The sequence below is a fragment of the Gambusia affinis genome, linkage group LG13 (assembly GCF_019740435.1).
Source record: "Gambusia affinis linkage group LG13, SWU_Gaff_1.0, whole genome shotgun sequence".
In the NCBI taxonomy this organism is placed as follows: domain Eukaryota; kingdom Metazoa; phylum Chordata; class Actinopteri; order Cyprinodontiformes; family Poeciliidae; genus Gambusia; species Gambusia affinis.
Genome location: NC_057880.1, coordinates 25,964,948 through 25,990,023, shown reverse-complemented (window position 1 = coordinate 25,990,023; position 25,076 = coordinate 25,964,948). Strand labels below are relative to the sequence as shown.

The window sequence follows — 25,076 nt, the reverse complement described above, 5'->3', positions numbered from 1 at the left end:
AAGAGACTCGCTTGTGAAAGAATTGAATATTCTTTATTCTTTAGACTGCAAATTCAGGTCAAACTGTACATCTGGTTCTTTCCACAGTTTAATCTAAATACTGGGGATCCAGGAGGCCAGAGGGCTGCAAGCTGCTCTGCTTCACCTGGATGAGATGTTGGAGGTCTTTGCTTTCTTGAGGAGAACTGTGCCGGTCCTTTACTGCTGCTGTTAGATGTAAGAAAGAGGATGGTGGAATAGATAAGACTCACACATAAGTTATAAATTCATCCACTGAGGATATTTATATGGAGGGTTTTTTGCAACAAGATCATAGATTGGCCACAAAATATTAGTTTGTTGTTCCTTATATTATTGGGGGTTTTTTTTTATAAATGTTTTTTATGAATGTCAGAAACAATATTTAAAACTACTTTGTCAAAAATAAGATAATAAAAATCTAACCTTGTTTAAACCGATGACTGTCACCTTTAAGTATTTGCATTATATTAACCCGTCATGTAATACTGCCCCCTTGTGGCGATAGAGTGGTTCACGTCAAGAAAATGCTATCATAGATTCACAATACAAAAAATAACACAAAATCATACAAAGCTATATTTTATGTATGTGAACAAATATATAATAATATTTATTTAGTAAATTATTTGAATAGTTACACATGGAAAAATTACTTTGGGAGAAACTATTGACAAATGACAGCTGAATGCACAGGATTTTATATAAAGGGAAAAGACAAAAAGGAGCAAAATCCTCTGGCACACTTAAAAAAAAAAAATTTAATTTAATTCTGCACTATTTTATGTTGGTTAAAATACTTTTATTCTTATAGATTATAGACTCTTATAGATTTGACAAAACGTAAAAGGCTAAATTTGCTTTTGTTTCTGCATTTTTCATGCAGCTTTGTGTAGAATAATTATAACTTTTCAGGATGATTTTTTTGAGTTTTAAAATTTGACGCTATAACCAAGCATGTCGACTTTATTGTTCCTTTCTGATTGTCGTACATTTGCTGTTAAAGGTTCGATATTTCAGCCCAGCTCCCCTGTAATGACACCAAATGCTGGTTTTGAAAGTCTTAGCGCAGCGAAACGGGACTTGCTGTACTTTTCAGTTCTTCTCTTGTGAAACAGATTAACAGGCTCCCAGAGTGAATAAATTCACCATTCAGTCACATGTCTCAGAGGGTTGGTTGTGAAAGAAGATATGTTACGTTTCATAACAAACAGAGGGCCTCTTGTCTAAAAATGTCACTTTGCGTCTCACCAGCATCTTAATAAGCTTGGACTGAAGCACACTAATCTATAAAGACCTGCTCTGCCTGAAATACCTCACATCTGAAGGGAATACTTGGGCTTGTTTAGATTAGTTCTCCAGAGTTTCTAATAATTTATTTTTGTTCAACACAAGCTTTAAAAATGCCTTCCACCCTGAGGGCGGCGTTCCACATCTCAGCGTTCGGCTGGTACACTTTCATTGTGAATTATCTGGCCTCAAAGGATGGAGAGGAGCTGCCAGCAGGGCTCTTCGTCTATGGAGGACCGTGGAAGTACCTCACCTTTCTGAACTTGGTGAGCACGATTAGCAGTGACCTCTGTGGTGAATATGTCATACAGGTGAAACTGAATAATTTTACTGGTGTTTTCTCAGTTATTGCAAATGACGTTCTTCAGCCTGGCAGCAGTTAACGATCTCCAACCAGGGAAGAAGGCAGAGAGCGCGCTGAACAGATGGAAAGACTTCCTCTTCTCCGTCTTTGCCTTCCCTGTCGGGACGGTGAGAAAATCCTGCCACTAAATTCAGCTTTTTTATTTATTTACAAAACTGTTTTATAATTTTAAAATGGCAGTTCTTTATTAATATTTGTATTTAAGGTCTGATCTCCTGTATCGATCTCTGGAAAACAAAGGGATTGTATTTAAACAATAAAAATAGTCTTATTTTACTCATAAACAGATATAAACAAAAAGTTTTTTTCTAGCAAAGGAAAAAGTTACCACACCCCATCCTCTAATAACAGCATTGGTGTACAAACGTTTTGTACTATGGATACCTTTTTCACCAGAAATGGCCCCAGGCCGGCACTTTGGAAGCCCCTACTCTACAATATGTGAAATCAAGAAGTGAATGACTCGTGACTTTCCATATTTTTTAAAGTGAGACAGTTCAGTTTAGCATAAGAGCAAAATATTTTTCATCTTTGTGTCATTTTGAGTGGAAATAAATCTGAGTTCTTACCTGAAATTGTTTGTTTCTAAATATAGTTCACGCTACATTTTAACGTTTTTGGGTCCAGTTGTGGTTCAGCTTTTTATATTTTCTAACAGATAGTCTCAAATATTCCTGAAATATAATCTGATTCACAGCTGCTCTGTGCTTCACTGCTGATGTGAGAGGATTTTCCTGCATGTTCTCAGGTTCTGGTGTCCAATTGATTCAGTTTTAGATTCATCTGACCAAGGAACATTTCTTCTAGAAATCTGGACACTTGTCTGTTTTCTCTGGCAGTATTGAGTCAGGCCTTTAAGTTCTTCTCAGAAAGAAAAACTTTTCTCTTCCCACTACTCATTAAAACTTTTAACCCCCAATCAACAGTACAAGTAGCCTGCTGCTGATGTTTTCTGGTTTGTGGGAAATTTCATTCAGCATCTTGCAGTCTTCAGGATAAACGTTTGGATGCCAGTCAGATCTGGGTATGGTGGCCTTTTAAGGTTCACTTTAAGCTCTTGAAATCCCACCAGACTCTTAAACTATTGCAATCTTCTTACTGAAGGTTTCATCCAGCTGCTTGGATCTCAGCACAATGTTCTGTTTCATTTCAGAATCACAGAAAGCTAACTGTCTAACAGGTTTAAACAGAGAAACTCTTATTCCAAATGTTACCAAATGTGTTTTACACCTCTGTGTCATTTTGATTTTGTCCTAATTTAATGCTCACTTGAAATAGTATGTTTATAAACACAGAAATTAAAAAATATATTTATATGAGCAATTTGGATAAACCGATTAACCTGATAGTCATGTTTTTGGACTGTGGGAGGAAGAACCCAGAGAGAACATGTTATGATTTTAGCTCCATAAGTTACAATCATAACAAGAACATTTGTGTTTTATAAAATAATAAAATGTGTTAAAAAGTAATACTCTGCACCAACTGTGGCCTCTGAATCCTTGTAGTTTGTGGTTGTGCTCTTCTGGACAATCTTTGCCTATGACAGAGAGTTAGTCTACCCGGCAACCATCGATGCCTTCCTCCCTCCCTGGATAAACCACGCCATGGTATCTCTTCTGCTTTATTTCCCCTCTATCCGGTTTTCCTGACCTATCCTCGCTGTGCTCACTGTGCCTCTGCTCCGGTGTTTTCCCAGCACACGTTGGTCCTTCCTGTTTTGCTTGGAGAAGTGCTGGTGCAGCCTCACACGTACCCACAGACGAGGCGCGCCCTGGCAGCGCTGTCAGTCGTGGGCTTGGCTTATTTATCCTGGTGAGTGCTGAGTCAGCTGTTACTGTAAACACATCCAGAGCTCCGGAGTGAAACCGGTTTGGCTGCATGTCAAACTGAGGTCACTGTGGTGCAAAGTTAGACGGGTTTTTATCCTCCTGTTTTCTATCTTGGAGGAACGCTGGGGCTGAAACAATTGATCGGATTAATCATAATGAATTAGTTATTGAAATAATTGTCTGCTAAATTACTAATCAACTAAGGAGTATAAAGACTCAATTTATACAATATAATAAAAGCTGCAATTAAACCAAAATTATACAAAAATATATACATTTTACTATAACAAATAAAAACCTTTCTGTCTGTAAAAATGTTTCTCAAGTGGCAGCTTAGCTTCACCAAATTCTGTCGAAAAAAATATATTAAGCATCTTTTTCTATTCAATTATTAATCATTTAATCCCACAAAATAATCACCGGATCAGCCATAAACTGTACTGATGCTAAGTCAAGCAGAAAGTGCTGAGAGTTTCACATGTTGATGTTAAAATCATAATAAAGCTGAAGGAATGCTGTTACTGCATTTTAAAAAGGAATTGAATTATTTGTTTATTTGCATCTTTTAATGTTTTCTAATATTGTATGGAAAAGGTTTAAATAATTAAACAAAAATCAGCATAATGTTCCCATTTATTATCTGATTAATCCAATAATCAAACACTAAAATAATTATTGATTAACTAATATAACGGAAAACCAGACACAGCAACAAATTTATATCAATTGAGATAAATTTCAGTTTATATCTGAACTGAAATTCATCCATCAGAAGACAAAAGAAAATCAGTTTTAGCTCCTAATTCTGAAAGCAAACAGGGAGATGAAATCAGATTCCAGAACCACTCGTGATCCATTAGCCTTCAGCGCCAGAACCGCAGAAAAGAAATTAAATAAAGTTATTTTCTTGGGCTCTGTTCACACGGACAAAGGGAGAGTTTATTTCAAACCAGCGCGTTACAATCTGTGTGAGATCCAGGGAGAATCAGAAGGTCGAATTGCAAAAACAATCATCTATAACTTATGAAAAATAATTATTTTTAAGGGCAAACAGCTCAAGCCATGCATTAGCTCAGTCTGCTCTGCAGGAACAGACTTCCTATATTCTGCAACCTCCAGTCTGTAGCTTGGATTATCTGTCGGCTCTCTTTGGCATTCATACTTTACCTTTTTTTCTTACGCTCAGCAAAAGACTCTCCCTCAGAAATATGGCTTGCAGATCCAACTTGCAATAAAATCTCTTCGATAAACCAGAATGCTAATAGGAACAGAAATATGCTTGAAGTAATGAGTGAGACTCTGATCAGTAAATCACTAAAGACATTATTACTTTATCACACCTTGGATTGTTTTCACACCCACATTTCAACAAATGATCATTTCATTGAATAAAACAAGTTCACATTCAGTTTTACTGACAATCAGGTGTTAAAGGGAAAAAATGGAAGTAAAGGGACATTTTAAAGTGACTTGCTAAAGTAGGTTAAAGTTCACACCAGAAGGTTGGTGTGTTGATTCGAGCCAATGATGACAAGCAAAAGTCAAACCTGAACTATCAGAAAGATCAAAAGAAAAACTAAAACTGAAAGGAAAACTTTCAGGTTGTTCAGTAAAAAACATTTTTGTTCCCCCTCTGCTTGTCGATTCTTCAGGATCTTGTGGATTTATCTGATGGTGGGAGTTTGGGTGTATCCCCTCCTCGGACACTTCAGCACCGCTGGCCTGCTGGGCTTCTTCTTCTTCAACATGGTGGTGGTGTCGCTGCTCTACCTGCTCGGCGATCGGCTCAACAGTCAAATCTGGAGTGAGACGTGTTACTGTTGTTCATGGCGTTTAGCCTCTTTGTGTGGGTTTCTCCTTTATATCTCTCTTCTCTTGTTTTCTTCATTCCAGGAAAGGACAAAGTGGAGTGATTAAGCATTTCTGCACCCCAGATAACTACAACTATTGTTTACAGGTCAAAAAAAACAAAAAACATGATAAGAACGCAAGCAGCATAATAAATCAGCTTCCACACGTTACAGTCCAGCTGTTTGTTGTGTTTAACTTGATCCAGACTTTCTGTCCACATCTAACCAGAGGGAGAACGGCTCTGGATCCGGTTTAACCTGAATAAGGCGCCTATTATTCTGCTGATTGTGGAGCGTCTTGTGAGAAAACAAGTCCAGTTTACAATGCAGTGATCTTAACACAAATCTCCAGACATTCCCAGAAACGTTGCTGGTTTTGAGTCCATTAGTTTCTGTTTCTTCACCCTCCTCTCAGGTCTCTGAAGCCTTTGAGGTGTTGCAGGTAGTTTGGATCGGCGTCCACCAGTCCGAGAGAAAGGATCTTTGCCAGTAAATGCACATCTTCCTCATTCAGGTCATTCTGTTAAAGAGTCATGCATCAAATGTTTGATTGCTTGAGACTTAAATGAAACGGCTGCACCTGGAAAAACTACTCACCAGAATGCTGTTGGAAGAGGATTCAGGAATTTGGGACTTTTGAGACACTTTTCCCTGTAAACAGCAATAATCATGTCAGATAATCAGGTTTTATGTTCCTTTGCTGGTAACTTGCTTTTGTTAAATTTTCAAAAATATTAAAGGGTTACTCACATCTTCCAGGCCTTTGAAACAGCAAATTACAACAAGGAGTAATCCAGCAACCACCTGAACGAAAGAAACACACCCGTCAATACCAGAACTACCATTCCTCTCAGAAAAACGGAAACGTTTTGAACCTTTACTTACTCCAACCAGCTCCAACATGTTTGCTTCTCAAGCTTCTGTTCTGCTTCTATAGTCAGCCGTGTCTCGGTTGGATCTTTATAAACCCGGCTGCTGCCACCCATCAGGCCACTGTGCGTAAGCCGGCAGGCGAAAAACTCCCTAGTAGAACCTGCAGAACGGGACGAGCCACATCGCTGGGAAGGCACCTGATGCTGAGTCTTAACAAGAAACAGTTAAAATTGTTTGTTACGTAAAGTGTTTGCGTTAACAGCGCCGTTGGAGTGGGAAGAGAGCTGTTATTGACAGCAGGTCAGTCACTGCAGCCTGTAATCACAGGGAACTGAGACGCACTTGGAAAACATTACAGTCACCTCAACCCTCATCTGCACATCACAAAATACTTGAGAGATTTGTCAATGTGACTTTCTGGAGCCTTAATATAAAGGTTTGCTCTACTTCTCTTCCCAGCTGCAGTTATGAGGAAGCCGCTCATCCTGACAAGGAAAACGTTTTCATCTTAAGTTCAAATTGGTCACTGTGCAGATTTTTAAAATTAAAAACAAAAATTATTTCCTGGATCTTTTTTACTTGCTGAGAAATTAAATAGGCAAATAGTAGCTGAAGTAAATGACTGAGTCAGATTTTTGAAGAAAAGGGGATCTTTGTAGAGCTGAAATGTAAAAAATTATTTTCATCTTTTACAAGAAAAGTGTTAAATTTTTGAAATCATTTGTTTTCTGGTTTGTGTGTTTTCTGCAACAAGAATGATAAATAGGTCATATATGGGTTAAAATATGCACTCAATTTTAGAGAAAATAAACTAAAAATAAACTAAAATACAGCTGTAAAAGACAAAATGCCCAAAAATTTACATTTTATTTGTATAGAAATATTGACCAAAAATTACAAAAGTGTTCAAAGCCTTAAATTAAGTCGGGTTTGTATAAATCCAGAGAGACGTACTCACGCAACAACAGGTGAAAACGAAAGCAACAGAAGATGGAATCAGACAAACTGAACGCTGCTGTTTATTCTCAACACATGAATTTGTCCACATTTTTTCAGGTTACAATATGTGAATTGTATTACCCTTTTCTTTTCTAACTTTACATAACAGAAAAAAGTAATTCATAATGGTGAAGTGGAAGAAAAAATGATTGACGTTTCAATAAATTCTTATTTAAAAATATACAATAAAGCTTTCAGAAATACGTCTTTCTTTATTTTGTCGAGAAAAATAATGTATTTTGTATGACTAAAACTTTCAAAGTATTTTATACTTTTCAAAAGTCATTTTGTATTCTTTTTACGTTTTTACTAAAATACATTTCAAAACTATACTTTTTTATTTTTACTTTAGTAAAACAATACAGCAGGGAATGTGCTGAAATGTGTTATACAAATAAACTTGATTGATTGATTAAACAGTTCAACCTGTCCTTTTACTTTTACTAGAATATTTTTTCATACCATTATCTGTACTTCTTCTTAAGGAGAAGATCTGAGTACTTCTGACAGCTCTGTGGAAATGTTTAAACTAGTGTGAACAGTTTGTTCTTGTTACGCTCCTGATTTCATTTCCGCCAGAGGGCGCCGGATGATCACAGCAGTGAAACAAGGCGAGCTGACTCATTTGGTTTGAAAAACAGAAACAAGATCCAACAGATCATTTCCAGATTCTTCCGTAAGACGCGCTGTTCCATAAGGTGATATCATCTGCTGAAAAAGACAACAACATATTTTATCTGTTTAAATAAAACCAAGAAAACCTAGTCTTGGAGTGTTTTATATCTCATTTTAACACATTTTCAATGTATTACTTTTATTTTGTACTATGTATCATGACAATAATTTTCAAATATTCAAATTAAATACATGTTGTTTTGTGAAAACTGAACTTTACCTTATTATGTGAGCTCGATTGCGCACTAAAAGTAAACAATATCGCTTTTGGTTTCAGATTGTTGCTTTTATCTTATTTATTTTTTATTTTTCTATGGTCAGAATCTCTAACTTTAACAACTCAGACCTATTTTTGCCACCTGGACGACATAAAGTGAACCAGTCTCTTAGTGGTGTAGTTATAGAAACAAAGAAATATATGAGCGAGTTTTATTGATTTTACTGTGGTATATAAAAACGTTTACAACGTCAGGGATCACGCATGCGCACGATGTGCATCTAGAACATTTCTGATGCTTCGCGACATTTCTTTACTACTCAGCGCAAAGTTTACGGAAATGTAGTACTTTTTCCGGTTTAATTGTCAAACTTTCAAAATTAAATCTCAACATATGTTTACAAAATTATTATTTTTGGCACATAGTAATCCCATTTTGGCACAAAATTATAGAGTAATAATAATTATGTAAATGAAAGTGCTTTTTAACACCGATATGAACGGCTGGTGTTGTTAACATTAGTAAAATGCTTTTATGTTTTAAAGTTCAACCGGAAATGTTGGTTGTATTTCCGAATAATTGACAAACTACATTAATAGCGCCGTACAGCGGTTGTTGACAGATCTTTTGGATTTAGTTTCATCCAGGTGATTGTTAGCTTTCCACGGTAATCTCTGAAAAATGTCCGGTGTATAATTTCTGAAAGCATCCGCAGAGTGAAGCGCAGGGAGGCTGGGTGGCTGTTTGGGGAGCCGCTTTTGGTGAGATTCACTGCTTGTCTTTAGCTGTTCACTGAAACATGCTCTTAAAGTTGTTTAAGAGGATATTTTAGCAAATCAAAAACACAATAAAAATAATTTTTTTGTGTTTATGTTAATGATAGCTTTGAGTTCCAGAATGAACTCCGTGCTAAATTATAACACTTTAGCTTGCTAACTGCCTCTCTTATGGTGGAATATTACCTCTTAAAGTATCGATGACACCACGTGTTGAACGCTTTGACTGGATTTATAGGTTATATGTTATCATTAAAGAAAACCGACCTGTGAACTGCTTCATAAGCGCCAAACTGGCCAGGTTGCACCATTCATTGCTCACCTGGCTAGCTTGTAATATCCTTGCTAACTATGATAACAGGAAACATAATCCTGGATTATTAGAATGTTGCCAATACTGGCTATTAATATAAAGTGGGTTAATTATGATATCTTTATGTATATGATGTCAGAAATGTGCTCAGATTAAGAAGTCCAAAGCTTCAGGATGAAAGTTGATTATTAGCTTGGCTAATTGGTTTAAAGCCTGTATGTAGGTGCATGTCTATAGGTTAGAATATAACCATAAAGTTAATTTATTGACATATTAATACCATTCATTCATTCAGGAATGTTAGGCTTTACTCAACCATGAAAACAACTGCTTTGACAGATAGACAGTAGACAGTCATTATCACCTGGAAGTAAAATGTGCTCAAGCAGCATTGACTTTGGAGTACCAGGCGTGCCAGAGCCTCCAGATCAACCACACACCAATGTTTACAGAACTAGTAGTGTTTTATTTTCAGATGAAAATAAATGTATAATTTCATTCAGAAATTGAGATTATTAAGGCAGAGAATCCAAACTGCTCAAAGTTTCCACCAAACTATGACCTCTGCTGGTGTTGGTCCACTGGATTTCATCACGTTCAAATATATAAGTTATGTCAAATTTATTTATATATAGCACTTTAAAACAGGCATAGAACTGCACCATGTAGGTGCAGTTCTATGCCTGTTCATGCAAAAGGAGCCCCAACGAAGTACAGGGTGCATTAGATAAAAGTATTTATTATTATTAAGAGATTTAGGTAGAGTTTTTGGCAAAACATATTTACAGACAAAGGTTTTTTATGTTTTTATGGAAAATGTTATATTTTTATACAGTTTTTGCTTAATTCCTGCTCTGAAGATGTTCTTTCAGCAAATGATATTTTGTTGACTTGGTTTATGCTGGTTAATGAATAATTACAAAATTACTTGGTGATTATTTCAATAATCGATTCATCATGATTAACTGTTTTAGCTCTTTTTCCATTATATATAAATCAAAATAATTAGCCAGTGATTATTGCTTTTCTTTCTGTGCTTTATGAAGCTATAATGATGTTACTTTTGCAGGTTGAAGTGTATCCTGCAGCGCGGTGAGCCACCATGCTGTGCTGGGGAAACGCCTCCTACGGACAGCTCGGCCTGGGCGGGATCGATGAAGAGATCGTAGTTGAGCCGCGGAGGTGTGAGTTTTTCCACGGGAAGCGAGTGAGCGACGTTGGCTGCGGCCGCAGACACACGGCCTTCCTGCTGGACGATGGGACCGTCTACACCTGCGGCTGCAACGACCTGGGCCAGCTGGGTCACGACAAGTCCAGGAAGAAACCAGGTTGGGTGCGTTCATGGTTTTTGTCTGGTTCCGTCGGCCTCTGCTCATAAAAACCTGAACCGTGTCTTCTATCAGAGCAGGTCGTGGCCTTGGACGCACAGATTATTGTGGCTCTGTGCTGCGGAGAGTCGCACACGCTGGCCTTCAACGACAAAGGCCAGGTTTTCTCCTGGGGGCTCGGCTCAGACGGACAGCTGGGTCTAAATAACTTTGAAGAATGTATTCGAGTTCCAAGGTAGATCTAGTGACTTTCTGTTAAAATGAGTTTTTTCTCTGCAGCAGAAATTTGTTGGGATTTTATGTGACAAACCAATACAAGCTGGCAAATCAATATTACAGTGCAAGAATCTAATGCATAGTTTTCTAAAACATTTATTTATTTATTCACTGAAAAAATGAAGTTTTATTTGTATTTACCCATCACACTGACACACTTAAATAAAAATAGTTAGAACATCGAGCCTCATGTTTGTCGGTAAAATGCAGCTGCTCTTTGGAGGCCTCAAACTTCTTCATGAAGCCCAAAAGTTACGTAACTTTTGGGCTTCCTAGTAAAGTTAGGTTGTAACATGAACTGTGAATTGAATGCGTTCATTTTGATTAATTAATTACACAGATTTTAATGCATTTCATTTCTATGTTTGTTGCAAACAAACCAGTACCTTTATATTTGTGTTTCTGTTACAACCATAAATCTGATGCATGAGCGACGTCTGCTAACAACACCGATGGGCGACAAAGCCGCTAATCTTGGACCACAAGGAGTTAATTTTTGCTTTAGAAACGATCTGATTGGATGCTGGCAAATACTTTTGTATGTTCAAGTTGTGCTAAAAGGAATTAGCTCACCAGTGAAGCTATTCAAGTCTAAAGTAGCTAAACATGCTGCAGCAGCACAGAGGCTTACGCTAATGTTAGCGTCCACATTTCCAAGTCCAAGTTAAATCAATGATCTGCAGTTCCTGAAACGTTAGAAAACCGAATGGCTAGAATAAAACAATCATCCAATCTGATGGTTAAGTAACAGATTTACTATAAAAAAATTCTTCTTGAGCTTAAATGTTGATTTATTCAATAATTTAGCAGCAAAAAGTTATTGAATTAAAAATGTTGCTTATTTGGTCTTTTAGCTTTTGATTAAAAATGTGATTAATTTATTACATTCAATTAACTTGAATAACATTTTTGAGTCACACCACTAAGACAAATGTCACACTTATCAAATTTCTCCATTTAGCCTTTTAATGTAGTTTGATTATTTCAAAAGAGAAAATGTATATTACAAAATATGGCAGTGTTAGTTTCCATCTGCAGTCCCTCAGAGTGCAGCCAGTATAAATACAAAACATTAGACAAGTTAACCAGAGAAGAGAATAATCAACAAAAACCTTTTTTTATCTAACAAACTTTAAAAGAATAAAAATCTATATAATATTTTATAATATTTTATTTGAGTTTACAGTTATTCACTACCACTTTGTGTTGCTCTGTCACATCAATTTTCAACAAAGAACATAAAAATTTGTGGGGGGAAAAACACAATATTTGCTTCTGCTTTTATTATGTAAAGTCTGATCAAATGTGTTGTTTTCATTCTGCTGCTCGTGTTCTTATTTTATGTTTTATCAGGAATATCAAGAGTCTATCAGATGTACAGGTCGCCCAAGTGGCTTGTGGGTACTGGCACTCCCTCGCTCTCTCCAGAGGTGAGGACGTTTTGCTTGGTTTATTTCTGCTTCCCCTCGTCTCGGTTCCGGTCCATCACAGTGCATTTGTTTCCAGGCGGCCAGATCTTCTCCTGGGGTCAGAACCGATACGGCCAGCTGGGGTTGGGCCAGACGGGTCAGAGCATCGCCACGCCTCAGGCCGTCCAGTCGCTGCAGGCCATTCCCTTCGCTCAGCTGGCAGCAGGTGGCGCTCACAGCTTCGCCCTCACTCTCTCTGGAGCCGTGTTCGGCTGGGGCCGCAACAAGTTCGGCCAGCTGGGGGTCAACGACACCAACGGTGGGCGCTTTACAAATCCGTACGCTGCCTGGGAGTGTTTGAGTCTCATTCTCCTCTGGCCTTCAACAGATCGCTGCTTCCCAACTCTCCTCAAGTCCCTGAGATCCCAGAGAGTGATCCATGTCTGCTGTGGAGAAGATCACACGGCCGTGCTCACAAAGGTCAACTAGATCCGTTCAGAACGTTTTCATTTGAATCTGCAAACAGCCAGGAGTCTTTATGTTGAGGGTTGTGAAAACTTCTGTCACACAAAACTGAATGAATTCATGTCTGTAGTTGAGTATAACGTAAAATCAACTTTTTTTAAAGAAACAGAGGCGTCAAATTTCTTTTGTCATATTTGACATATGTAGTAACAACTGAAGGGAACATAATTACTTTAATGTGCTGTAAAATGGCACTATGTGCCTGGAAAATACATTATAATTTCCCTTAGAAGATTTTGACCTAAATTCAGTTGAATGGTTTTTGTTCATTCGTCAGTTTTTAGTCAGTGCAAATATTCATCATGGCATCAAGTTTTAATGAGGATGTTGGCGTATAATTAGCTTATAAACCACAGTTTTACTCTCTCCTTGTTTTCTTTGGTTCCATAAAGTGTATTTTAATTTTCTCTCAACCCTGATTTTTAATGTATTTGCTGTCGGAGCTCACTGCTGTTCTTCTTCCCTGCCAGCAGCAGGCTCCTACACATTAGCAACAAAAAACATGGCAAAATGTATATGAATTGATGAGAGGCCCCCTGCAGTGCTGACACACACAGCAGTCACTTCGTTCTCACCTTTAAGGGGAAACGTTGCATTAACATGAAGTTTGTAGCTCAACATGTAAAAGAAAGAGAATCACTCATCTATGTTGAATCCTGCCAGGCTTGTTGTAAGAACATGGATTATTTCTTACTACAAATGATGGATGATGGTCGTATTTAAGAGATTTGGGTCAAAGAAAACAAACCTGATGACGTTAAGAATCGCTCTGCTGTATTTGCATGTTTCTAATCGTTTTCAGCCTCATGTTTCTGTGTGTTTCCACAGGAAGGGGGTGTGTTTACGTTTGGAGCAGGAGGATACGGACAGCTCGGCCATAACTCCACCAACCATGAAATCAACCCCAGGAAGGTGTTTGAGCTCATGGGAAATGTAGTCACTCAGATTTCATGTGGAAGGTAAACGATAAAATGATAAAATCAGAGATAAAATGCGAACGCTGCGTCTGTTTAGACATTCATAACATTCTGAACTTCAGGCAGCACACGCTGGCTTTCACACCCGCTTGTGGGAAGATCTACTCGTTTGGACTGGGAGGGAACGGCCAGCTGGGGACACGCGCCACCTGCAACAGGAAGAGCCCCTCCCCCGTTAAAGGACCCTGGGCCACTTCCTGTCCCTCAGAGGAGAACGGTGAGACTTCCTGACAAAAGCTGGAGAAAATCTACAATCCAGTTTTAAAATGTCGCTAATTAAAGCATATGAGATGAAAATCCAACGTTACGTGAATAATATGTCTATTATTGTACTAATTATTATTGCTTTAATGTCCAGAGTCGGAGCAGAGCTGCTTGGTCAAAAGGATTTACGCCGGAGGAGATCAGAGCTTTGCTCATTATTGCAGCAATAATGTAAGTAAACTGTCCTCTTTAATTAAATTATTTTAGCTTGTCTTTAAAAACTTATTTAAAGGTTTTTCAAACCTGATGGATTATATCAACATAAGCTGTTGTGGTTCTTCCTGTCTTTATTCTAGGAACCTCAGGACATGGAAAATCTGACAGAACAAGATCCTCAAAGAAGGATTTGCACCCTGAATGAGGCGACCGTACAGAAATGGCTGAACAACTCACCAGGAAGACTCCCAGTCGACGTGTCCAAGTAAATCAGTCACTCAGATTTCTCCTGCCCTGACGTTCCTATGAGTGAAATCTTCTCAGCTCAGTTTGCAGGTTTTGTTGCACCATGTTAATAATGACTCTGTCTGCTTCCTGCAGTGAGATCGACCTGGTGTTCTCCTCTGCCAGCTGCCTGAACGGCTCGTTTCTGTCCACCAGGTAATCAACAGAACCAAACCTTCTCCACCTTTTAGTCTCATCGCTCGCTTTATAGCTGCTTTTTCCTTCTGCTCAGTCACCCGGGTCACTTCAGTACCAGCAGTAAATATTCTGGGGTGGATATGAACATGGCCCGGCTGCTTCTCCACAGACTGATCCAGCAGGACCACCCCAAGATTTCTCAGCAGGTCAGTCAAGAACAGAACCGATCTGCATCGACGTCACAGAACAGATAGGAAGACAAATGTTTCATTTGTGACCACAGGATGAAGTAAAAAAAATGTCATCATTTATTTTGGAAGAATAATAAGTAGCTTTTTTTATTCTTAATTTAAAAACAATTAAACAAAAGGTAAACAGACTGGATCTCTCCAACAGCTGCTCATGCTGCATTCAGGTACAACTGGGAATATATGCTGGAGAAATATCAACCAAATTTCCACTCGGTTCTATACTTTCAACTTCTTTAAAAGTTTTAGAGCATAATGATAAGTCAGATGAATTTCAGGAATTGAAAGATTCTTTTACTGTTGATGAAAGTTATAATAAAAACATCAGAAATATTTGCATAATTCTCTCTTGTTCAGAGTGCAAAGAAACCATGAATTCTGTGTACTGTTACCGCTATAATATACTGTTTTTTATTATAAAATAATCCTTTAATTCCACATTTCTGAAATGTAAGCTGCCTTGACAGAAGGAGTAACAGAAATTTGAAAAACTACAGAATAAAAAACAGAACAGTGTAGAAAAAAACAACAACACACAAGCTAAACTACAAAATATAAATATGAATATATATACAAAAAATACAGATGTGTTTATAAATATGTGTACATATACATACGCACAATCACATACACTAAAGTATGCATACAGCCACAGCAATGTAAATGAATATAATATATTTAATATGTTTCTTAGTCTATAAATGTTAAATTATGGACTTTTATTTCAAATCCCTTTTCATTTACTTTTATAATAAATTAATGCTTTTGGTGCAAAACTATAAACAATACAAACAAATCCTAAGCAGCAGAAATACACGCAAAACTAACTTGAGGTAAATAAATAAGATTATCAACGGGTAGAAATAAGATACAACAATTGAATAAAAACTAAAAACTCTGAGCATCATTTCCAGTCTAAATGTGTCGTTGTGCTGCTTTGTGGCCTGAACTCGTCCCTGATGGATCCGGTCCATCCTCAGTAACTGTAACCGGCCCGTCGTTGGTGTTTTGTGCCTCAGGTTGCTGCCAGCCTGGAGAAGGAGCTGATTCCCAAACTGAGCAGCTCTCCTCCGGACATCGAGGCGTTGAGGCTCTACCTGTCGCTGCCTGAAAGCCCTTTGTTCAGCGACCGCAGCAACTACATCACCATCACCATCCCCTTTGCCAAATGCGTCGTCGGCCTCAAGGAGGCGCCGCTGAAGGTTTTAGGTTGGTTCCCTTCATACTCACTGAAGCTCATTTCTCACCCCAGTCAGATTGAAAGAAAGAGTAAAAACCCAACTGGAAGTCATAATTTGCAGTTAAAAAAGTCACAACTATGAGAATAAGTCATGATTACCAGTTTAGAAGTGAAATTTTTGTTTTAAAGCCATAATTCTGAGGTTTTCAGGTCATAATTTAGAGTTTTACATTTATAATTCTAAGTTTTAAATTCATAATTTGAATTTTTGAAGTTATAATGTCAAGTTTAAAGTCATTATTTTGAAAACAATAGTTCTAATTATGTTATAATCATTATGACTTTAAAATTCATAGTTTTGACTTCCTGTTGGACTTTCTTTCATGGTGGAAATGAGCTGATATACAGATCAGCAGGTCATGGATTCATAGTAAAAATTTGCAGTCACTCTGATCAGCCTAGTAACAGTAACAGTAAAGCATAAATTAAAAATGTTATTCACGTAATGCCATACCAGCACTGTAGCAACACTGATTCATTCAGGTTCATGAATAAATACATTTCTGTTTTGTACCTGAAAACATGCAGAACGTTTCTTCACGCCGACTGAAGCTTATGTTGATGAGTGGAGCCATCTTTGTCTCAGATTGTTGGTTTTTTTTATGGCTTCAGGGAACTGGTGGTCCACATTCGAGCCGCTGTTCTTTCAGCGGCTGGTCGACATCTACAAGGACGTCGTTGTGTTTCTGCTCCAGATGCACAAAATGGGCATTCCTCCGGCCGAGCAGCGGATCTTCACCTGCTTCGTGGACACTTCGCTCCGCTTCCTGGAGATTCTGCACAAGGTGAGAGAAGGTTTGGTGACTGGTTCTCCCGCTGCCGGGTTTTCTCTGCTTTCACTCTGCTGCTCTCTGAAGGTGAACGAGAAATCAGGAAGCATCATCCAGTACGACAAGTTCTACATCCACGAGCTGGACGACCTGATCGACATCAGGAACGACTACGTCACCTGGATTCAGAGGCAGATGTACCCCATGGTGAGTCAGAGGGGAAGTATTCTCACCCTGGAGGTTTTCACACCTTGTTATTAAATCTCTGATTTGTTTTTTTTTCCTCCTTTCTTTTCCAAAAAAGACATATCTACTTCCTGTTAAACGCCTTCATTGTTGATGTGTGTTTGTGTCCTCAGGGCCGCGACGGTGTGGTGACTCTCTGCAGGTATCCCTTCGTCTTCGATGCTCAGGCGAAGACGGCGCTGCTTCAGACAGACGCCGTCATACAGATGCAGGTATCTACTGCAGTTCTGCTGGATCTCTGTACTGAACCAACCCACCTGGGCCCGTTTTACCTCAACCTGTGTGTGAACACCAGATGGCGGTGGATCAGGCGCAGCTGCAGAACTTCAGCTCCATGTTCCTGCCCGCTGTGGAGTCGGTCAACCCCTGCCTCATCCTCATCGTTCGCAGGGAGAACATCGTGGGCGACACCATGGAGGTCCTCAGGAAGTCCAAGAACGTCGACTACAAGAAACCACTGAAGGTAAACATCGCTCACATCAACGTTTATAGAAGAAACTCTGCAAAAGTTGGATGATTTAATAGCAAAGTTTGTATGAATTTAACATTAATTCATACAAAGTTTGTATGAATTAATCAGTGCAGATTCTTAGTCATGTCTTTAGAATCTGATTGGATGAGAATCAGTGGAAAACAGGAGTTTTTTGTGTAACTTTTTACAATCTCAAAAAAGGAAAGTACATTAAAAAATCTGAATAAAGTAATACTAATTCCTGAATATAATCTAACAAAGTCCACCTAGTAGAAATAACTTTTTAACTTTATTAATTAATCCACTGCAAGTTTACAGATAATTTGATTTATTATTATTGTCACTATTATTATTCACACACTGATGATGTGATTCTGTTCATCACTCTCACACACTTATTAATATTCATTCATTAACCCACAGTACTATGGGTTTTTTTCCACTAATGTAATGTACTACTGCCATGGATCTTGTACTGTGATGTAAAATTTTTAAAAGTCTCAATATTTAGTTAAATTATAGTTTTTTTACTGTCTTGTGGGCTCCATTGCAGGTGATCTTTGTGGGAGAAGATGCAGTTGATGCTGGAGGAGTCAGGAAAGAGTTCTTCCTCCTGATCATGAAGGAGCTGCTGGATCCCAAATATGGGATGTTTCGCTACTACGAGGAATCCAGACTCATCTGGTTTGCACACAAGGTCAGAGCGCTCGGTGGTGATGATGATGATGATGATGATGATAAACTTCAACACACAAAGTTTACAAAATAACCATGTAAATTAGCCTTTTAGAATTTATCTGTAAAAATTCATTTAGGGGAAGCTAAGTGCTCTAAATGTTTTCAAAGTTATCAAAACCATTAAAGCCCGTAGTAAAAAATGAGCATCGCTGTTAGCAGCTGTGCTAACATTGACAGTAAGGATCCATCATCATTGACTTTGGGGTGTCTGAAGAGCAGCTCTGTTAAATCTTTTCCCATCTCTGCTTACCGCTGCAGACGTTCGAGGACTTTGACCTGTTTAACCTCATCGGGGTCATCTGTGGTCTGGCCATCTACAACTTCACCATCGTAGAGCTCAACTTCCCTCTGGCGCTCTACAAAAAGCTCCTGAAGAGGAAACCAACGTTGGAAGACCTGAAGGAGCTCATGCCAGACGTGGGAAGGTTTGTGTTTATCTAGAGTCCATCAGAATATTTAATTCTGCCTGTTTTGACCGTTCTGTGGTACGATCTTAAACCAGGAGCCTGCAGGAACTACTGGACTACACTGAAGATGACATTGAAGACACTTTCTGTTTGAATTTCACTGTAAGTTAAGGTTTGTTGAAAACAGGTAAATAATTCAGTCCTTGAGAGAAAACATTTTAAAAGTGCAGCTGCTTGTTTTCCAGATCACAGAGGATAACTACGGAGCCACTGAGGTGCTGGAGTTGGTGCCAAACGGTGAAAACATTAATGTCAATAAGTCAAACCGGTAAAAACGTCTTGGCTGTCTTATTATCCATTAGCTGATGTGGGAGTCCTCAGGGTTTCATTTTACCATGACAATGTTTGTTCTAGGCAGGAGTTTGTGGACGCCTACGTGGATTACGTCTTTAACAAGTCGGTGGCTCCGCTGTTTGAGGGATTCTACTCAGGTTTCCACAAAGTGTGCGGTGGGAGGGTTTTAGATCTGTTCCAGCCGAGCGAACTGCAAGCTATGATCATTGGTAACACCAACTATGACTGGACAGAGCTGGAGAAGGTGACCTTTCACAACCTCCCACCGTTCTTTATAAAAGTATTCATACCTTTTCACATTCTGTCACACTGCAAAATTCAGTTTTGTTTATGGGGATTTCTTTGTGATGGACTAACGGAACCTTTCAGGGGAGCCACTTTCAGGAAAAATCATGAAAAACAGACCTAAAAAATCCTTCACTTCAGTTATGACAGCAATGCTTCAGATCTGTCTGGAGATTCAACTAAACACAAATGTTGGTCAATCAGAAAATCCCAGTACAATCCTTTGCTATGTTTGGGTTTTGTAATGTGACAAAATGTGGAAAAGTTCAACACGTTTTCAAAGCGCTGTGTGTGTAACATCACTGTGGAAAGTCCTAGCAGGAATAATTCTGACTTTGGTTCTGCAGAGCACTGAGTATAAAGGAGAATACTGGGCCGAACATCCAACCATAAAGCTCTTCTGGGAGGTCTTCCACGAGCTTCCGTTGGAGAAGAAGAAACTGTTTCTATGTAAGTTTGATGAATCGTCTGAGCTTTAAACCCGATAAAGACGGTTCCCCTCAGCCAGCAGAATTCACGTTGTCCCCGTTTCTCCAGTGTTCCTCACAGGAAGCGACCGCATCCCCATCCTGGGCATGAAAAGCCTGAAGCTGGTGATCCAGCCGACCGGCGGAGGGGAGCATTACCTGCCTGTAGCCCACACCTGCTTCAACCTGTTGGACCTTCCCAAGTACTCGAGTATAGAAACGCTGAGAGAGAAGCTTTTACAAGCGATAGATCACAATCAAGGCTTCAACCTGGCCTGATGCAGGAAGAGGACTGGAGCTCCGACTGTTGATGGCGAACACATTCCCACATCGCTCACTGGCTGGAGAGAGGAGTCCCATTTTACAAACTTAGTTCTTGCCATCACAGTATTTCCATATTAGGATTAATATCAGCTGTGATATATGACTATGTAGATATGCTTTTATTCATGTTTGGAAGACGCAAGTGTGATGAGGCAGACTACTGCTGTGTACCATGAAAAGCTCTGAAACACAACTCCTGTAAGAAACAGTGAAACAGCAGCAAAAAGCTTAAAACATACAATCCGGTGGTTCTAACGGGCATCAAAACAGGAAGTGATCTCACCCATAAATCCAAAGATGTGCTCTAATCCGAGACGTGACATCGTGTTCGGAGTCGGTCGCTGTATTTCACAGTAGTTGTGTTCAGCAAATGTTTGAATCTGCACAAACTGAGAAGCGTTTGATTGTGGACTTTGTTTTATTGGCTGTATGCCTTAAACAATCCACAGATTAAAAATAAAGTACAGCCACTAATAAAAATCCCTCTTGGAGGAGGTGTGAGTGGTTAAAGTTGGTGGTTAACAGGAGTTCTGTCATTATTTTTTCTTTAATACTATAAAATTGTAATTTAAGTATTTTAATTGTTGCAAAGGAAAAAATGTCAGTATTTTCACAAACCAAATTTTTCTGGACTTTAAATAGTTTTGAGCATTTTGCACTCTGTATTGTTTTGTTGCTTGATAAAATAATACAAAAACAGCTTAATTTACAAAAAAAGTTGGAAATTTGCATTGTTCCAAAAATGCAAAGGCCTGTTCACTGTTTTTAAGTGAACTCCAAATTACTTGCAGAAATTGACATTTCTAGAAATGCATTGATGTGAAAATTGAGTTGATCATATTAATATTGCATCGACTAATTTGCTTCTCAGTTAATCAACCCTCGATTCTGTACTGCATCACCATTACGCGACCAAAACAAATATTTCAGTTGCTTTGGACCACTACTGATATTTTTTTAAAAAGAACATCAATGGATATCAAAGCTGATACCGATAAATTGTGCATCGCTAATCGTTTAGCAAACTTTTTTTTCCAAAACTATATCCAAGTCAAGAAATGCAACACAAATCTATTTTTCGCTTGTGCCCATGTGCATGTGACTTTCTTATAGCGGTCTAAAATACCAATTATGATCTTTTTACTCAAAAAATTGATTTATTCCTCTTTTTTTTGTAATAATTTTGACCTGTTTCATAGAATCTGTCAACACTATTAGATGTACTTTTAATACCATTTTCCTTAATCTTATGATTTTATTAGAGTACTATCGGCTCTCAATAATTAAAATTGATCCATGCGGCATCAATTACTTCCATAGACAAGGCATCTATCGATGTGTGACATCAACGCTCTTCTATGCATACGCATCAGTATGAAAGTCACGCTTTGTTGGACGCGATTCTGTTTCTTTGGTCTGATTCAGTTTTTTTTTGTTTTTTTTTCCTCAAACAGGAACTCAATTCTTTTTCTTACACATTTTAATTTTAATGATAAACTGTACATGTTACGTGGCATTCCACTGAAGGACAACATGGCTGTCCAGTGTTGGCGTTGTGGCACACAGAGGCCCTAATGGGGCAGTTCGTGATGGACCAGCTTGTAGTGGGACCCACATTCAGGACACCGCTGGGGTTCTCCCTCATGGAGCCAGAACCACACGATAGCAGTGTTGTCTTCCTCACCTGCAACAAGAAAAAACAGAAAACTCACTCAAATTTAGCGTAGTTATGCAACATGGAATAAATTTATATAGAAGTTTCTTACAGAGACAGCCGACCAGCCTCTTGTTTCCAATACTGGGGACGATGTGAGGGTCTGTCTTGGTGCCGGTGTAATGTTTGGGCTTCAGGATGCTGTAGGGATCCTGTGAAAATCAGAAAATAAGATCAAGCAAAATACACCACTGTTTACCAAAACAGCTCAGAGACGGAGCCTCAGAAAGTTTAAGGGAAGATAAAAAAAATGCAAAACTAAGAAAATTTAACTCCAGAATTTTTAAAATCTTTATGTTATTCAATAATTATTTAATGAAATGCAAGCTAAAAAATATTTAAATGTTATTTCTGATGCTATTTTTCTGATTGGCTGCCAATCAAACTCATCAAGCTGCTTTACTCCATAGAAAGCAAAAAAAAAAAAAAAAAACTTAAGAACTATGAGAATAAAATTACATTTCATGTGATTAAGATAATATTACATATTTTGTTAGAAATTATAAAATTGTGATAAAAATTTGAAATATCTGGTAATAAAGTCATAATATGTGAGAAATCTTTTCCCTGCAGAAAGATTTGTACCTACTAAAATCAGTAGTTATGAGACAGCATAAATCCTGGCATCTTAATTAATACATTATTATTAAAGTAATAGTTAATTAGTAGTGAATAGAAACATTCTAAAGGTGGTTGTTGTGGTAAAGGCGCCTGGTCCAGAGATTAATGCTTTTTGGTGAGCCATGGCAAAATTTTGGGAACTCTTGTACCAGAAAACATGGATCAGAAACTCACTTTTCCTTGTTTGAGGGCCTGCAGGGTGCGTCGCTCCAGTCCGGTCGCCTGCTCCTCATCTGTTGGGATTCCTGGGAAGAAAAAAAACGGTGCGTCAATAAGCTGAAATAGAGCAGGTGGTTAAATAGTTTGGTGGCAATAAATGCGAACTTTGTCACTGGACACCTTCCCTCCAATCAGCAGGGAAGCTGGCTGCAATCCAGGGAAAGTTGCCAAGGAGGTGGGTCTATCAAAGGCCGCAGCACAAAGTCCAAATGACCTTCATTACTGTCCCAACTGTTGCCACGTTCATTTAAACACATGAAATACAACATAATGACAATTAAGTGGTTCATGATCTTCCACAGAGCGGAGAAAATGCGCAGTTTATCATTAGAAAACTGAAATTGACGCAGTTTCTAGCATGGAACATTCACCCAGATCGACACCGAGTCACGGCTGAGTTTTCCCAGCAGTGGAGCAGAGTGACTCCCCGGCTATAAATATATTTTCTTACCCCCAGCAGAGGCCATGGCTCGCTGCAGCGGCCTCGCCGCGGTGCCCCCCCTCAGCTGGAGGACTCTCAGCGGGCAGGTGCGGAGAAGAAGGCGGGCCGCCATGCTGGTTCTGGTGCTGGTTCGGTTCCACTCAGGTAAAGATAATGACCTGACTGTGACACTGCTGAGAGCTGGACTAAAATGACCCCGATACGACTGACCAATGGGAGCGAAAGTTATGGCTGCGGCAGCCAATGGATATTTAGGGAGGGCGGTCCAATGAACAACCGCGTTAAAAGGATCAGAAAACTCAAATCTAACCACGAATAAACAAATATAGACAGAAAAAAAATTAAATGACGTTGAATAATGTGATATTATACACCATAAATCGAAATATTGAAAGCATTTATTCCTTGTAAATAGTATCAAATGCACAGAAATTAACATATTTTTCAGAAGCCTTACATTTCTCTTCAAAATATCCTTTTCAAAAATTGATCTTGATATGACTGATAAAAAAGTGTTTTTCACAATAATTAATTTTTTAAGGCACCACTTTAAAATTTTCACTCTTCTTTTGGCAAAAACATGTTAACTTCACTCAATTGTTTTATATTTATCCACCCGAATAACAGTGGAATAGTTGGAAATTTTTAGTAAGGCATTTTGTTTCTTTAGATATTCTTGTATTTTATAAAGATTAAGAATGTTTTACTGTTTTTCATGACCTATGAGAGAAGAAAACATTTTTTTTAATTTTGGCCGCCTAAAAAGGACATAAATCCTGAAGGAGAATCAGGAAGAGAAAAGCAGAGCAGTGATAGTTGCTGTTTGTGTTGTTGTCCAGTTGGAGGCGCTGTGTTGTGAGCAAACAGCAGTAATTTAGTTGTTGATTTGCAGTAAATGTGTTCTTGGTTTCAAGCTCCGTTGATGAGGCAGAGTGTTTATCAGTCAGTCAGGAGGAGCAGACGCAGTAAAAAGACTGAGTCTCGCTGTATTACTCAGGCTGCGCTACAGCGTCTATTCACAGGCGCGATCCCACTACTGAGCGGCACGGGGGCTTTGACCTGCTCCGTTCCCGACCTGGGCCGGTGCACCCCTCCTTGGACGACCTGGTGGTCCCGGGCTCCCCCAGGAGCACCATATCGATACCGAACTTAGTGCGGACACCCGATCGGCATAGTGCACTGCAGCTCAGAGCTCCTGAGCTCAAACGATCCGCCAGCCTCAGCCTCCCGGTAGCTTGGATTACAGGCGCGCGCCACCGCACCCGGCGACGTTCTCCACCGCTTTTACCGGATTTATTGTTCATTGACAGAACCTGGTGGGGTGAAAATATACAATGATCACAGTTCTGCGCACATAGCGAGGGCTGATGGTAAACCAACTGAAGAAGTTCAATATTTTTGTTTCAAATAACAGAAAGTGAAAATACTCATTCATCACTGAAATATTCTAAGCCATATTCCCAGACACATTTCTCTTACTGGAGACTAATAAATTGTCTTATCTTGTCTTATTATGTCTTGTTATTTTAATTGGCATGACTTACAGATAATGAATACTGATGGAATGAACAAACTGAGAACTGGGCTGTTTCTCAGTGATCCAATTTCCCGAAGCTTCTTGTCCTAATGCAAATTACAGTAAATAATAGATATTCCTATAAGGAATATCTAGTTATATGTTCAGCATGTATAAACTGATGTGAAATTGTGTCTGGCAGATCAGTACATCCCCTGGACAACGGTTTCCAAAGAAACAACTTTAACACTGGAACCACGTTGGTTGGTTTTGTAAAGGAAGAAGCGAAGGATCAAATCAAGGTGTCATCAAAGCCAAGTCTTTGTTTTGGTTCATATAAATAACAAAAACAGAATAATCAGAATGAAAATTAATTTCATATCAGTTTAATAAAATAAAACCAGGTCGATTATTTCTCGTGATGACGTCATCAGCAGGATCAAAGCT

General features: G+C 38.7%; 3 protein-coding genes across 8 annotated transcripts; 2 read left to right on the top strand and 1 right to left on the bottom strand.

The window, feature by feature from the left end:
* Positions 1-10: 10 nt before the first annotated feature.
* LOC122842526 (androgen-dependent TFPI-regulating protein) lies at positions 11-5,527 on the top strand. Of its 2 annotated transcripts, XM_044136489.1 has the most exons (7): positions 11-216; positions 1,414-1,574; positions 1,654-1,779; positions 3,181-3,282; positions 3,372-3,487; positions 5,157-5,308; positions 5,398-5,527. In XM_044136489.1, the coding sequence occupies exons 2-7, from the start codon at positions 1,422-1,424 to the stop codon at positions 5,415-5,417; spliced, it is 669 nt and encodes a 222-aa protein (XP_043992424.1). In that variant the 5' UTR covers positions 11-216; positions 1,414-1,421; the 3' UTR covers positions 5,418-5,527. The 2 variants fall into 2 exon arrangements, with proteins under 2 accessions (XP_043992424.1, XP_043992423.1); XM_044136488.1 differs by having other exon boundaries at positions 14-216; positions 5,157-5,527.
* Positions 5,528-8,703: 3,176 nt separating this feature from the next.
* On the top strand, positions 8,704-20,668 carry herc4 (HECT and RLD domain containing E3 ubiquitin protein ligase 4). Of its 5 annotated transcripts, none has more exons than XM_044136916.1 (24): positions 8,705-8,880; positions 10,278-10,536; positions 10,612-10,771; positions 12,166-12,242; positions 12,319-12,540; positions 12,610-12,701; positions 13,575-13,705; positions 13,786-13,940; positions 14,082-14,158; positions 14,284-14,408; positions 14,525-14,584; positions 14,661-14,772; positions 15,834-16,023; positions 16,667-16,839; positions 16,912-17,031; positions 17,184-17,282; positions 17,366-17,533; positions 18,096-18,239; positions 18,539-18,705; positions 18,783-18,849; positions 18,933-19,015; positions 19,102-19,285; positions 19,674-19,776; positions 19,864-20,668. In XM_044136916.1, exons 2-24 carry the CDS (start codon positions 10,311-10,313, stop codon positions 20,070-20,072), a joined length of 3,144 nt encoding a protein of 1,047 aa, XP_043992851.1. In that variant the 5' UTR covers positions 8,705-8,880; positions 10,278-10,310; the 3' UTR covers positions 20,073-20,668. The 5 variants fall into 5 exon arrangements, with proteins under 5 accessions (XP_043992849.1, XP_043992850.1, XP_043992851.1 ...); XM_044136917.1 differs by having other exon boundaries at positions 10,278-10,541; positions 10,617-10,771; XM_044136914.1 differs by having other exon boundaries at positions 8,704-8,880; positions 12,319-12,701.
* Positions 20,669-21,579: 911 nt separating this feature from the next.
* On the bottom strand, positions 21,580-23,319 carry LOC122842775 (cytochrome c oxidase subunit 5B, mitochondrial). Its single transcript, XM_044136929.1, has 4 exons — positions 23,123-23,319; positions 22,627-22,697; positions 21,884-21,983; positions 21,580-21,801 (listed from the first exon to the last, which is right to left on the bottom strand). The coding sequence occupies exons 1-4, from the start codon at positions 23,223-23,225 to the stop codon at positions 21,689-21,691; spliced, it is 387 nt and encodes a 128-aa protein (XP_043992864.1). The 5' UTR covers positions 23,226-23,319; the 3' UTR covers positions 21,580-21,688.
* Positions 23,320-25,076: the final 1,757 nt, after the last annotated feature.